This window comes from Dysidea avara, chromosome 9, assembly GCF_963678975.1.
Source record: "Dysidea avara chromosome 9, odDysAvar1.4, whole genome shotgun sequence".
Taxonomy (NCBI): Eukaryota; Metazoa; Porifera; class Demospongiae; order Dictyoceratida; family Dysideidae; genus Dysidea; species Dysidea avara.
In genome coordinates, this window is record NC_089280.1 from 23,671,928 (window position 1) to 23,684,983 (window position 13,056).

At 36.0% G+C, this 13,056-nt stretch overlaps 1 protein-coding gene across 4 annotated transcripts in view; it reads right to left on the reverse strand.

Moving 5' to 3' along the window:
* Nucleotides 1-13,056, reverse strand: part of LOC136266716 (fibrillin-1-like) — a 69,456-nt gene that overhangs the window by 5,003 nt on the left and 51,397 nt on the right. The window contains exons 35-43 of one of the 4 annotated variants that reach the window (XM_066061721.1): nt 12,510-12,638; nt 11,605-11,727; nt 5,367-5,489; nt 5,140-5,265; nt 4,970-5,092; nt 3,442-3,567; nt 3,271-3,393; nt 1,851-1,973; nt 1,666-1,791 (exon numbers count right to left, since the gene is read on the reverse strand). In XM_066061721.1, the coding sequence (XP_065917793.1) occupies nt 1,666-1,791; nt 1,851-1,973; nt 3,271-3,393; nt 3,442-3,567; nt 4,970-5,092; nt 5,140-5,265; nt 5,367-5,489; nt 11,605-11,727; nt 12,510-12,638 (1,122 nt within the window). Of the gene's footprint in view, nt 1-1,665; nt 1,792-1,850; nt 1,974-3,270; nt 3,394-3,441; nt 3,568-3,685; nt 3,982-4,969; nt 5,093-5,139; nt 5,266-5,366; nt 5,490-11,604; nt 11,728-12,509; nt 12,639-13,056 lie in introns of those variants that run through there. The other 3 variants (XM_066061722.1, XR_010706243.1, XR_010706242.1) reach the window with 3 other exon arrangements.

Sequence of the window (13,056 nt, forward strand, 5' to 3'; positions counted from 1 at the left end):
TATCTGGTTGCCTTCAGGCATACACAGCAGCTTATTTTATAGCATTTTAGCAAAACTTATAAGTATATTACCTGTGGCTATGATGTTTGTATCTTGTTTATAATCTGAATGTACGTATGTACCTGTATGCACAACAATTTACAAGGAAGCATTTTGAAAATAAATCTGGTGTGATTGAATCTTGTTCTGGCATAATCATAAACCAATAATTTGTACCAAGACGGAGTTGATTTTTCATTGTTAGACATTGCTTGGGGTGGCAAATGTTTAGGTATACCAATGGACATACCTTTCTCCTCTTTGTGTCCCATTCCTTTTTGCTTGTAGCGCAAGTATCAATTTGCAGGCAGTATTTCAATGGCCTTGTGTGTTATCACGTATTATAATGGAATTTGTTTATAATTTCACACTAAGACTTGATTAGTCATTGACTGTATGCATATTTTTTGTATTGTAGAACACAACTGAAAACCAACAAAACTCTTGTCAGCTATTAGTATTAGGGCAGTAAGGGCACACATTTTTGTCATTTCATTATAGCTTAATACACCTGGCACTATATTTTTCCTTTGATGTAAGTTACAGGAGCTCACAATAATAATTATGCTACCAAAAGTTGACTAACAAGTGAATGCAAAATTAGGATTTTAATAACTTAGTAGGAATCAGTACAGTAAAAATAGCAGAAACAAGAAAGATCAAGTGCAAATTAAACACTATACCTAGTTAGTTAGTCATGCTGATTGCATTTACACATATTTACAATTAGTATTTCATGTGTACAAAAAAAAACAATGTGCTTATGTAAGATATGGGTTATGCTTGTCAGAATCAAGACATTCATAATTTAAAATATTTATTCAGGATCCCATATGCACCATAAATGCTACAAGGCACAAAGTATATCATTTAACTATGAAACACACTGTAAATGTTGTTGAGATTCTCAGTGGCATAGCTAGCCCAGAAGGATTGGTTGGGCACCATTGTATGCATACAGGCTGCAGCAATCAGCATGCAAAGCATGCTGCAGTTAGGGGGTCTGTGGGCATGCCCCCCCCCCCCCCCCCTTGAAAGATTTTGAAAATTACATGCTGAGATTCAATTTGGTGGCATTTTGCAGCTAAAATATCTCATCTCTAGTAGGACACTAGCTGTACGAACGTTTTGTTTACATAATAAATATTATTAGTTATGCAGCTGTAGGAGGCTTTGTATTGGACCTTGTATTGCACAATTTAGCTATAGTTAGCTAAGTACGATGAGTATATTACTTGAGTTGGTAGGGCACTGGAACTGATTGGTTGGGCCTGTGCCCTACCAGTACCCATCTTAGCTACGCCACTGGAGATTCTGTAGCCAAAATTGCCTTACTCAGCAAACCATTATAGTAGTATTTTTTGGTGGTAAAGCTCTTCATAATCCCAGTAATTAATTAGCTACCATACTTTGTATCAATACCACAACTTTACCTAATGTATATAATATTATATACAATTACAACACTTCTTGGGCTCCAGATGCAAACATTAGGCAAATCTCTTACAGCTACACTTTAATTAGTACATTCACTGTGATACACAGGATATTTTAGCGCTATTTTTTGTGTAAGAATATTGTGAAATGTTCATAAAGAAACTGTAAGGTAAACTATAGACAACATACCAACACACAAAGTCCGATTATCGTGATGTAACTGATATCCAACATAGCATGTACAAATGAAACTTCCTTCAGTGTTCCTGCAACCATGATTACATCCTGTTGTTCCTTGTGAGCATTCATCAATATCTGTAGTGAAAGTGCTATGGAACTACTGTATACCTACACAATGACTCAAAAGTCCTGACCTTCACAGGTAATTCCATCCTTTTGTAGCTGGTACCCAGAAGAACAATTGCACTCAAATCCTCCAGGTAGTTCCACACACAATTGAGAACAGTTGTGTGTACCAATGAGGCACTCTGCAATATCTGTTGATAAAAGTCCATATGAATGGTCAGCCTATATAATACACTACTATGATAACAGTTTGTGTTGATTGATGTATTTTTGACATAAATTACCAGAATAAGATTAATGCCAAATAGTTAATAAGTAACAAAGTAACTGTAAATTACTTAATCTCATATATAATTTATGCAAGTTAAAAATTTTAGCTTGCATCTATGGTGGGAGGGCAAGACAATCACAGATTGCGTGTACAGTACTGTCCAGAGGTAACGATACAATTCCTCACGAGTGCTCAAATCCAGGCCACGGCTTGACACGACACACGGCTGGAATACGTCACATGCAAAGGCACACGGTTACTGGAACAGCCACCCGAGGGAGCTCGCGTGTCATGGCTACACATGGTGAGGTAGCTAGCACACATACCAAAGAAACTCACGGTTCGACAATGGGCTACATGAGTGTCAGCTGTTCACGAGTGTAATGTTACCTCTGGGCAGTACTGTGTGTGTGTGTATTGTGTGTGTGTAGTACATGTGTGTGTGTGTGTGTGTGTGTGTGTGTGTGTGTGTGTGTGCATGCGTGCATCCGTTGCGTGTGCGTGGGTGTGTGTGTGTGTGTGTGTGTGTGTGTGTGTGTGTGTGTGTGTGTGTGTGTGTGTGTGTGTGTGTGTGTGTGTGTGTGTGTGTGTGTGTGTGAACAATAATTTGTACATACATACCACTATATTTATCTTAGGGACAACAGCTAAGTACCAACTTTAATTTGTATATGATACATATCTAATACCCACACAAAATGTGTAGCACAGTGGGTCCTTAAGTATCTGAACACCAAGCTAGTCAGGTGCGTAAATGAATTTATGAAGCCAATATAACAGAACTCCACTCATGTACTCTATTAAAACATGCATACACTCTAATTTGCTCTAATAGAATGCACACTAACAATAAAATACTATAATTCAAGAAACACAATTGATATTCGGACAACCAAGATTTACATAACTGAGCATGGCAGTTGTTCATCATGCAGGCTATGGACTTAAATTTATTAGTTAGCATTGTTCACCCCACTATTCCAGTCCTATATCGAGACATACAGTAGATCGTTGTGCAGCCAAAAAATCTGGCAAACCGCACTGTAAGAGGAAGAAATTAAGAAACTGTGCTTTTCACTTGCATATGGCACCATGGTCCATTCTCAAAAGCAGAAGCAGAACACTAATACCTCTACAGGAACAGGACATGTATGTTGTTTTAGAGAGATGTTCCTTGGTGTTCCGTCAAGCTAGTAAATCATAAGTGATTCACTCACCAGCACAATAGTGACCAGCATCAGTCAACTCATATCCATCCCAACAGGAGCACTGATAAGATCCATCAGTGTTATTACATGTCTGTGTACATCCTCCACTATCAGTTTGACACTCATTGATATCTGAATCACAGCAGTAACCATTAGCCACACACAATGTATCACACATACCAATACAACTGGAGGTATCATTTCCAAGAACATATCCATCATGACAAGAACAGTAGTAGCTACCATTAGTGTTAGTACAAATGTGATCGCATCCTCCATTGGGGAATCTCTCACACTCATTGACATCTGTGGGATAGTCCTTATCACATTCTATCTAACAGCACAAAAGTACTGTATGGCTAGTAGATTTCATTAAGGTTTGTACCTCCCTCACAAAAAATTCACTCTAAAACCAGTGCCTTACTTTTTTCTTCACCCCCACTTGCCAGGTATAATCAAACCCAAACATCCCTTCAGAGCTATACTGCACCCCTAACACTTCAAACAAGTTACTATGAAATAAATTTTGTACTTACTTGCTTAACTGACTGACTGGCTGATGCCTTCAGCCAAGCATACTTTGACTATGGTTAGGCTATGGGTTTGCTTTCTTCACTATTGTATGTTGTTTAGGCCAGTGACATGCCTTTTTGTCAACCATAGCAGCTACAACATGCATCATGGATTTACCTTTGTCCTCCTTTGTATCCACTCCTTTTGCTTTTCAGTAAAAATGATAATCAGGATATGCATTTAGTCACATAATCAATTTTATTATAATTATGTTTGGTCTCATGCTGTACTTTCGTTTGATGTGGTATACGCTGATTCACCAGTCATAAAATTAATTATGTTACAATAAAGTCAACAAACAAGTACGAAAAAGGTATGTTAGTGATTATTGGCAGACCATTCTGAAAAGAAATAGTGGTAGACATTTTCTTCTCTTAAGTGACCAGTGTATTAAAAAATTGTTAATTTAAAGTATAGGAAGCTATATTGCACAATACAATCATTCACATCTTTTGTTGCAATACTTTGTATCACTTGAATCCTTTAAATTAACCATTTTCAATACACTTGTTCATTACTGTTTAATTATAACATAGCCATGATATGTATGACTGACTGTTCCATTACAATATTGAACATGGTTGTATTAGGGTGGCATCTTTATTAGAGTATCTCGAAATTACTGCTGATCTCAAGTTAGCCTCTGGGTAAGGTATCTCAATACACACTAGCAAGTTTATAATACAATATGAATAGTAGAATTCCCCAAATAAATGGTGCCCCCAAATGATGCTACTACTATCAAGTCAATGAAACATACATCACACAAGTGTCTTGGTGTATCTATAATGCCAGATCTACGTAGTGTTAAAATTAAGAATATTCTTACAGAAACATCAATATTGGTCAGCCTGCCAGCCTACCTGCCAGACCACAGTTAAGAGGCTGGAGGCCGAGTGATGAATTATACGCCACAATAACAAACTCACGTGTGACATGTATCCAATGAGTGTCTTCCCCTGTGCCTTGCCTTTACCTTTTATCTCCAATCTAGTAGAAGCCATTTTGGAGCTTTAACTACATGCTTACGATACTGAAAGAAAAAGTAAATAGCTGCACTTATACTAATTGGTTAGCTAAAATCAGAGTACAGCTATCAGGCCTTTTAATGATCTTTCATGGGTAATTTACTTACCTGTACAATTGCAACCATCACTAGTTAACTCATATCCATCCCAACAGGAACACTGATAAGATCCATCAGTGTTATTACATGTTTGTGTACATCCTCCATTATCAGTTTGACATTCATTGATATCTGAATCACAACAGTAACTATTAGCCACACAAATGTATCACACATACCAATACAACTGGAGGTATCATTTCCAAGATCATATCCATCATGACAAGAACAGTAGTAGCTACCATTAGTGTTAGTACAAATGTGAGCACATCCTCCTTTGGGGAATCTCTCACATTCATTAACATCTGTATAGGTATTCATATTCTATATAGCGAAGCACTTTTGTATGACATGACTGAATGCATATCTTAATTGGTGAGAAGCTACAGCAAAACATTCTACCCACCAGTACAATTGTGACCATCACTAGTCAATTCATATCCATCCCAACAGGAACACTGATAAGATCCATTAGTGTTATTACATGTTTGTGTACATCCTCCATTATCAGTTTGACATTCATTGATATCTAATAAATGGACATAGATGCAACAACTAATTACATTATATACTGACAATAATGAAAGTTCACTATACTAGGACTTGATTACTCTATACACTAATAGAATTCACTAACTGTGACTAGTAAGAGGAAAGATGCAAAGATCAAGGACAATTTTCCATTCATATATATGCTAGACTGCTATTTTCATTGCAAGGGCTCAACAATTAAACATTACAAGCACCCACATCAAACAGTACAGTATAGTACTGTACAGAATGTATATCATGAAGGTTTGTATTCCCCCAAGAATGTATGTTAATACAACAAAGTGCATGTATAATTAACAATAGACTTTTATTACTGTGCCCATAGGAAATTTCAGAAGCCCTGAGACTGAGCCTATTTTAGACTTGTTTATAAATAAAGTAGTTACTTGCAGCTTGTAAAGGTGATTGATCTATTAGGGTAGTTGACTTATGAGTAGCTGGCTGCTCTATTAGAGTATCTCAATCTTTTCTTGCAAGCATTATCCCATAATAAAAATAAAGGGGGTGGCATAGTTCCATTTCCACTGCCTATGGTGTGAAGCAACACTACAGTATGTGAAATTGAATTGTTAACTGCAATGTAAATATTTCATGCCACATGCCTTTATATACGTAAGCTTTTCTCTTACTAGCTAAATACAGTGGTAGAACCTCAGTTGGCTGGACACCACTTATCCGGATTCTCCATTAACCGAACTATGGAAATGACTGCTCTTTCTGAGTAGTGACATTTTTTAAATGTTCTATATGCAGTTTTAAAGGTTAGTTTCAGAGACACTTTTCAGACTTAATTATGGACCACCAAGGGGTTTGGATAAGTGAAGTTCCAGTGTACATTTTTATGTTTTATGCAACACCTTTCTTCACTTACAGTGTATCTGTTCTTCAATAGACACATTGTGCTCAATACTTTTTCATTTTTGTATCTACAATAAATAGCACATACTGATGCTATTCATCATCATTAGCATAAAAATGTTAATAAAACAAGTAGGATATAGCCAGGGCATAAATATGGGGGCTTGCCCAGCTTGGAGTGTTGATATCATTGGTAAGTCAATAAAATTTAATAGGTACATACTATAAATAATATATGCATGACACATGTACATACATGCAGGTCATTGTGCATTTTACCACCAAGTTTTGGCTTTTTTCTGTTGCTACTGTAAGTGTAGTAAAACTTTTGCAACAACACAAAAAATTGCTCTGAAGTTTTGTATTGGATTAGGGCTACCTTGGCTTTTGCTTTGTTACAAGCTACTGGACTTTGTATAAGAGGAACCAGGACTAAGTGGCATTGCCTAGGTTTTGAATATGGTGCTATTATCGACAATTTGACTTAATTTTTTACTATTGTACTTGTATTGTTTCTGTGCTTGTGCTTGTTTTTCTGTTGCTTATAATAATAAATAAATAATAATAAATACTAAACAAAAAGTGTGTCTAACATACATAATAGGATGCATATATGTGACCGGATTTGCATAAAGGTGTCTTCCAAATGCATCCAATTATATACATTTGGAAGATCATAACTTAGTTGGCAAGGCACATAAAAACCTCAATTTTTCTCCCCTATCTTGGTTCTCACTACAGCCACAATTTCAAGCCAATACCTTATTGTAATCTGAAATAATTATTATAAATCGTCAAAGTTGGTATATTGGGTGTGTGTTGAAGACCCCTTTTTGCAAATCTGGTCACATATATAGAGCAGGTACCAATGCTAGCCTAGTAATATAAACATACGCCTACACTTGTAATGCTTGAAAAAGTACAGAAAAAATTTGGAATTTTTTAATAAAGTAGGGACCATATATTATAGCACATCGATAAGAAGTACTGAAACAAGCTGGAGTAGTGGATGATATTAAATCACAGTAATTATAAGAAGTGTTATATACTTACTGTGCTTAAGTACCATAATGGAAATTCATAGTAGGGATATAACACTTCTTATTGTTTTACTGTGATTTAATATCTTGCACTAGTCCAGCTTGTTTCAGTACTTTTTATCAATGCTATGGTCCCTATTCTGGTTAAAAATTCCAATTTTTTGTGTACTTGTTTGTCAACTTTTTTTTTGTAAATGTGACTGGATTTTGGAAAAATGATCCAAATTGCACATTAGAAGTTTCGAGATAAACAGTTTTAAAGAATCCAAGCCAGCATAACTCTCCAAGGATAGCAAGCACGCATATGAAATTTACACTAAAGATGCATCAATCTGTTATCTTTTAGGCCACTTCCAGTACTTGTAGCTGCTTGTAGAGTTTCCCACCAAATAAGATAGAAAATCTGAGCAGTTGGATGAGCGAAGTAGTATCACAAGTGCTCACAAAGGGGTGGAGGGTGGTGGGGTGGTGGGGTGGGCAAGGGTTAGACCTCAAAATGGAGGAAGACCATGATTGGAGTCCAGGGACAAGATTACAGGGCTGTGCTGGCTCTTCAGTGGCTGATATGTAGCAAAATCCAAAGAAAAACGTCTGGCCAACATTATCAGGCTGTCCACCAGCAAACCATTGATTCTTGCCAATCCAGGTCCTTCACAAGGCCTAAAACTGCCATTCGAGTCTGCACACCACCCAGAAAAGACATCTGTTGAAACCAGCCTCAAGTAGTTTGAGTGATACTGAGTGTCAAACTACTGGTACGATAGTGTAGCTATCCAATGGAGGTGTTAATTTGATTTTGCCTGACGTGTGATTTGGATCAGTTTTGTAAAATCTGGTCACAAATAATGATTATTGTGACTGGTGAACCCACGCATACCAGATCAAAAGAAAGAAGCGACACCGTGCACCCCAGTTATATCAATAGTATTATTGACTGAAAAATAAAGTATCCATTATGCTTCATTGTCAGCTACGTATGTTCAACCCATTACACAGCAGTACGAATCTCAAGAGCAGTTCAAAAAGCAACTCTGCAATCAAAGTAGCAACTATGAGGAATGCGGATAATTTCTGGTATGAAGGGAAGCCATCACATGCTACTGCCAAATCAACACTTTTCTCCGGTCAGCAAAGATGAATGGAACACAAAGGAAGACACTGGTAAGTCCATGAAGAATGCATTGTACATATTGCGGTATGCCAAAGGCACCTCTCGAACCAAAGCAACATCAAATAGTAAAAAATCAAGCCTGTAGCCTTAGTCGTTATCAAGTTACGTTCGTTTGGAAAAAAGGCATCAGTCAGTTATTCAGTCAGTTACTCAGTCAGTAGAAAATTCTATTAAATTTTTTTTTTAAATTCTGTTAGTAGCAATCTGTTGGAAACATTTTGAATTGATCTGAAGGTTTGTTTGGGCTTACTAACCAATAACTGCCTCATTGTCATATCTGGGAAAAGTGAGGCTGGTTTTTGGGTGATATTTTTCATGGGTCATGCCTACACCTTTGTGGTCCCTACTATACAGTACTATCTGTATACAGTACTATCGTACTGTATGATACACACTCATTTTCAATTTCTGATAAACAAGGGTAAGTGTAGATATTAAGGAGTGTGTTATTGGCACACATAACTGCTCTCAAATCTGTGTGGAGCTATCTGGTGGATTTGATTGCAGCTGTTTCTATGGTTTTGAGTTACAAGAGGATAGAATTTCCTGTGAAGGTTAAAACTATTACACTTATGCAATTACACACAATATAGTTGTCAAGTCTTTTATTTCACATATTGATGAATGCTTACAAGGGATGTAATCAAGGTTGTGTTAACACTCTTGGAGGTGTCAATTGTACATGTAATACTGCTCCATCGCGACAACCAATCATTGTGAGTTGGTATGTAATTCACTGTATTATTTTGCATGTTAGATTATTCTGCATTGTTACTGTGTTAGTGTGCAATTCATTGTACTTCAGTGATGATATGGCAATGATGATGGCATGATGCTTCCATACGCAATAGTGCAACATGCATGGACAATAGGGATTATACTATAATAGTCCAAAGCATACGTATACATATCAGGCTAATCACAAGTATCTAGTTTTAATATGTATGTAACATTGTGGTGTTGTGGGTTTCATTTGTGCAATTTTAAATATGTGACCAAACCTACACCTCTGTAATAAGTTATGCACCTTACCAGATGAAAAAAAAACTGCCTTACATACACAAACTTCTGTGCAAACTTTGATGTGCAATTATAAGGATCTATCTCATTGTACACTACATACATATAATATTCATGTAAATTTAAATCCATGCAAAAAACAGCCAAGCTGTATAAAAAAGAGTGTGGCGTTCAAAAGCCTGGGGCAAAGTTGTGAAATCCCAACAAAAGGCTGCAATGATGTTAATGCTAATGTTAATGCTAACTGTTAATACAGTCATTATTAAAATATATTATTATCATTAACATCATTGCAGCCATCTGCCACCTTTGGTTTCACAGCATTTTTCACCAGGCTATTGAAGGCTGCAAACTCCAAAGCCAGTCTATGGCTGGCTTTGGAGCCATATAGAGCACAAACAGAAAGAAATTCACACAAAAACAGCCACACTGTGAAAAAATTGTATTACATAAAAATAATTATTTTTCTTATTTATATGCAGACACAATGATGATTATCGAAGACAACAATTATAATTACATTGTACTACATGTTTTAGTAGACCTTTTGGTAATACTATTGTGATAAACCTGTAATAAAGCATGCATTTTTTTGAAGAATTCTAATAGAACACACATTGAATGTTCTAGAACAATCTAGAATTTCCATTGGTACCACTGTTGAATTCATTTGCAACCACAAGTTCTTGTATAGAGAGCAGTATGAAATCAAACAAACAAGTGTGTTAGACCACAGCAAGGTGAAATACTCAAATTTCACTGACTACTTATGGGTATCTAAATCCTGTAAATCCCTTGTTTATTATGTCTTAATAGATCCCTGTCTTAAGGGCGATACAAAACGAGGCAATTACTTGCCTGTAACATTGGCATTGCATGGACATTTAACTGGATAGCAAGTTCCATTACAGGGAGGTGTATTGGGATTGTTTCTACAATGAACGCTACATTTCTCATGTCACAAGCAGCTGTGAATGTACTGTACTATAAGCAGCAGTGAAGGTACAACAATGAGCAATGTGGTCTAATTGGTTCCATGGGATTTAGAAACCCTCAGGCTCTGTAGTAGCACTCTCACTTTGCTTGTGCACCACAACAAAGGGTATTTCAGGTTCTGTAGAACCCTGTGTCTCAATGTCTAATTATTATTAAAATAATAGAACGTCACCATGGGTAAAAAGTGCACACACAATAGTCAAAAACAATCTTACCGGAGTTTTTGAACCAGGAACGTTTACTCCTAACACCAGATACTTAACCAGTGAGCCTCTACTATCATGGCTATTCACCTCACTTAATTTTATTTATTAATGAACATTCTAAGTTCATCAGTAAACGTTTATAATTTCATAAGTCTTTACTCATGGAAATTTTTCTGGAACATTCTACATGTGTCCTTTTAGAAGTCCTCAAAAAAATGTTTGCTTCATTAGAATTTAACTATAATATTAACAAATATTCAATTAAAACAAGTGGTACAAATGCATTTATAATTCTGTCTTGATAGTCATCATTGTGTCTGTATGAATAGAAGAAATGTGGGAAAAATTAAACCTAATAGACTGGTTTTTGGGGCCTCATAAAGTACAAAAGATATGAAATCCACACAAAAAACAGCCATGCTGTAATAAAGGGTGCGGCGTGGTAAAAAGGTTGCTAAATTAAAGGCGGCAACCAAGAAATGGCTCCAGTGATGTTATAGTCTCTATCAGTATTAATAATGACAGCTCTGTGTCATTATTAGTATTAGCATCATTGCAGCCATTTCTTGGCTGCCACCTTTGAATTCACAATGTTTCACCTACGCTTTGAAAGCCACACATTTTTTTTACAACTTGGCTGCTTTTGTGTGGATCACATATATACAAATCTATTGATTCAACACACAGCGTTACTTAAGTGCTGTACCAATTTCAGCATTAATATTGATACCAAATATATGAAACCACTTGAGATAATATCTTAGGCAATGTAATTGCTACAGTGTGTGATAGTTTACTCACCAGTACAACTGTAACCATCACTAGTCAACTCATATCCATCCCAACAAGAACACTGATAAGATCCATCAGTGTTATCACATGTTTGTGTACATCCTCCATTATCAGTTTGACATTCATTGATATCTAAACACATCATAGTCATAATAAGGATGACTTTCTAGTTTACTTTTTCCTTCTTTCGTTTTTTTTTCAGAAATTCTTTTTACTTTTGCTTATTATTTTTCCAGAAGTATATTGTGTTCTGCTCAAATTCACTTAGAAATTTAACATACATAACACATTCTTGTTTTATGCGATTTAATACAGTCATTCATATTAATTTACTTGTGTGTTATATAGCAGTTTCACAGTAATCAGATTAAAGTAGTTGTCTAGTAAAAATTACTGGTCAGGTGATATAAACAAGTCAAACTATAGACAAGGTATTCAGAGAGTAAACATTTGTAGTATGGGTAGAACAACGTAAAGCACCAATTCAAATGACATTCATTCAGCTAAAGTTACACAGGCAATGGTGCTTTCTGTTGATAAACCAGTAAAGATCGAGAAGGACTATTAATAGACTTTTCACTAAATTGCTTATGTAGATCAAGCTATAGTGCTAAAAATACTTTGCAATAGTCTCTTTAGAAAGGACCAAGTGCACCAAATCCATTTAGGATCACTAATAATATTGCTAGCAAACTAATGCAATAAAATGAATGGTGTCATATTAAAAACAAGATTGGGAGAATGTATGTGTCTTGGTCATAAATTACTTTTCATCAGGACTCCCTAATGTATTATGTAAACACCTACAGAGCATAAACAGATAAAACATGCTCAACAACCACTGTAACAGTATATTTCTAATGTGCTTTGTACATACAACTCATACTAAACGTAACAGTATTGTTGCTAATTACCGGAACAGTTGTGAGCATCCTCATTGAGAGTATAACCAGTAGAACTGGCACATGAACAATAGTAGCTGCCACGAGTATTAGTGCAGTTGTGTTGACATCCTCCATTGGAATTGGCACACTCATTGATATCTGCACAAACAAAACCATCAAGGGTTCAAATAGGGTTCCAAATGACCACTTCAAGTTGACACATAAACTTAAACAATGGCATGCATAATATGCTTTAATCTTTGGAAGATAATGAAGTTTTTTAAAAAAAAATTGCTAGCACATCTTCAGAATGGTTAGAGACATGCTAGCTAAAATATTTCAAGCATTGGAAATCTTACTTTGGATTACTGATTTGCTATGTTTTCTCAAGCATATTGCTACACTAGTAGTCCGCAGTGGTTAACCAATCACCCGAGCCAACACAAGTAGCTATATATAGCCACTATTTTCATTATACACAACACATCTAAAAGAATTTGACTATGGGAAACAGAGTTTAAAGTTGCAGCTACAATTGTTATAATGAACAGAATAATCCACAAAAATTCTGTTTACT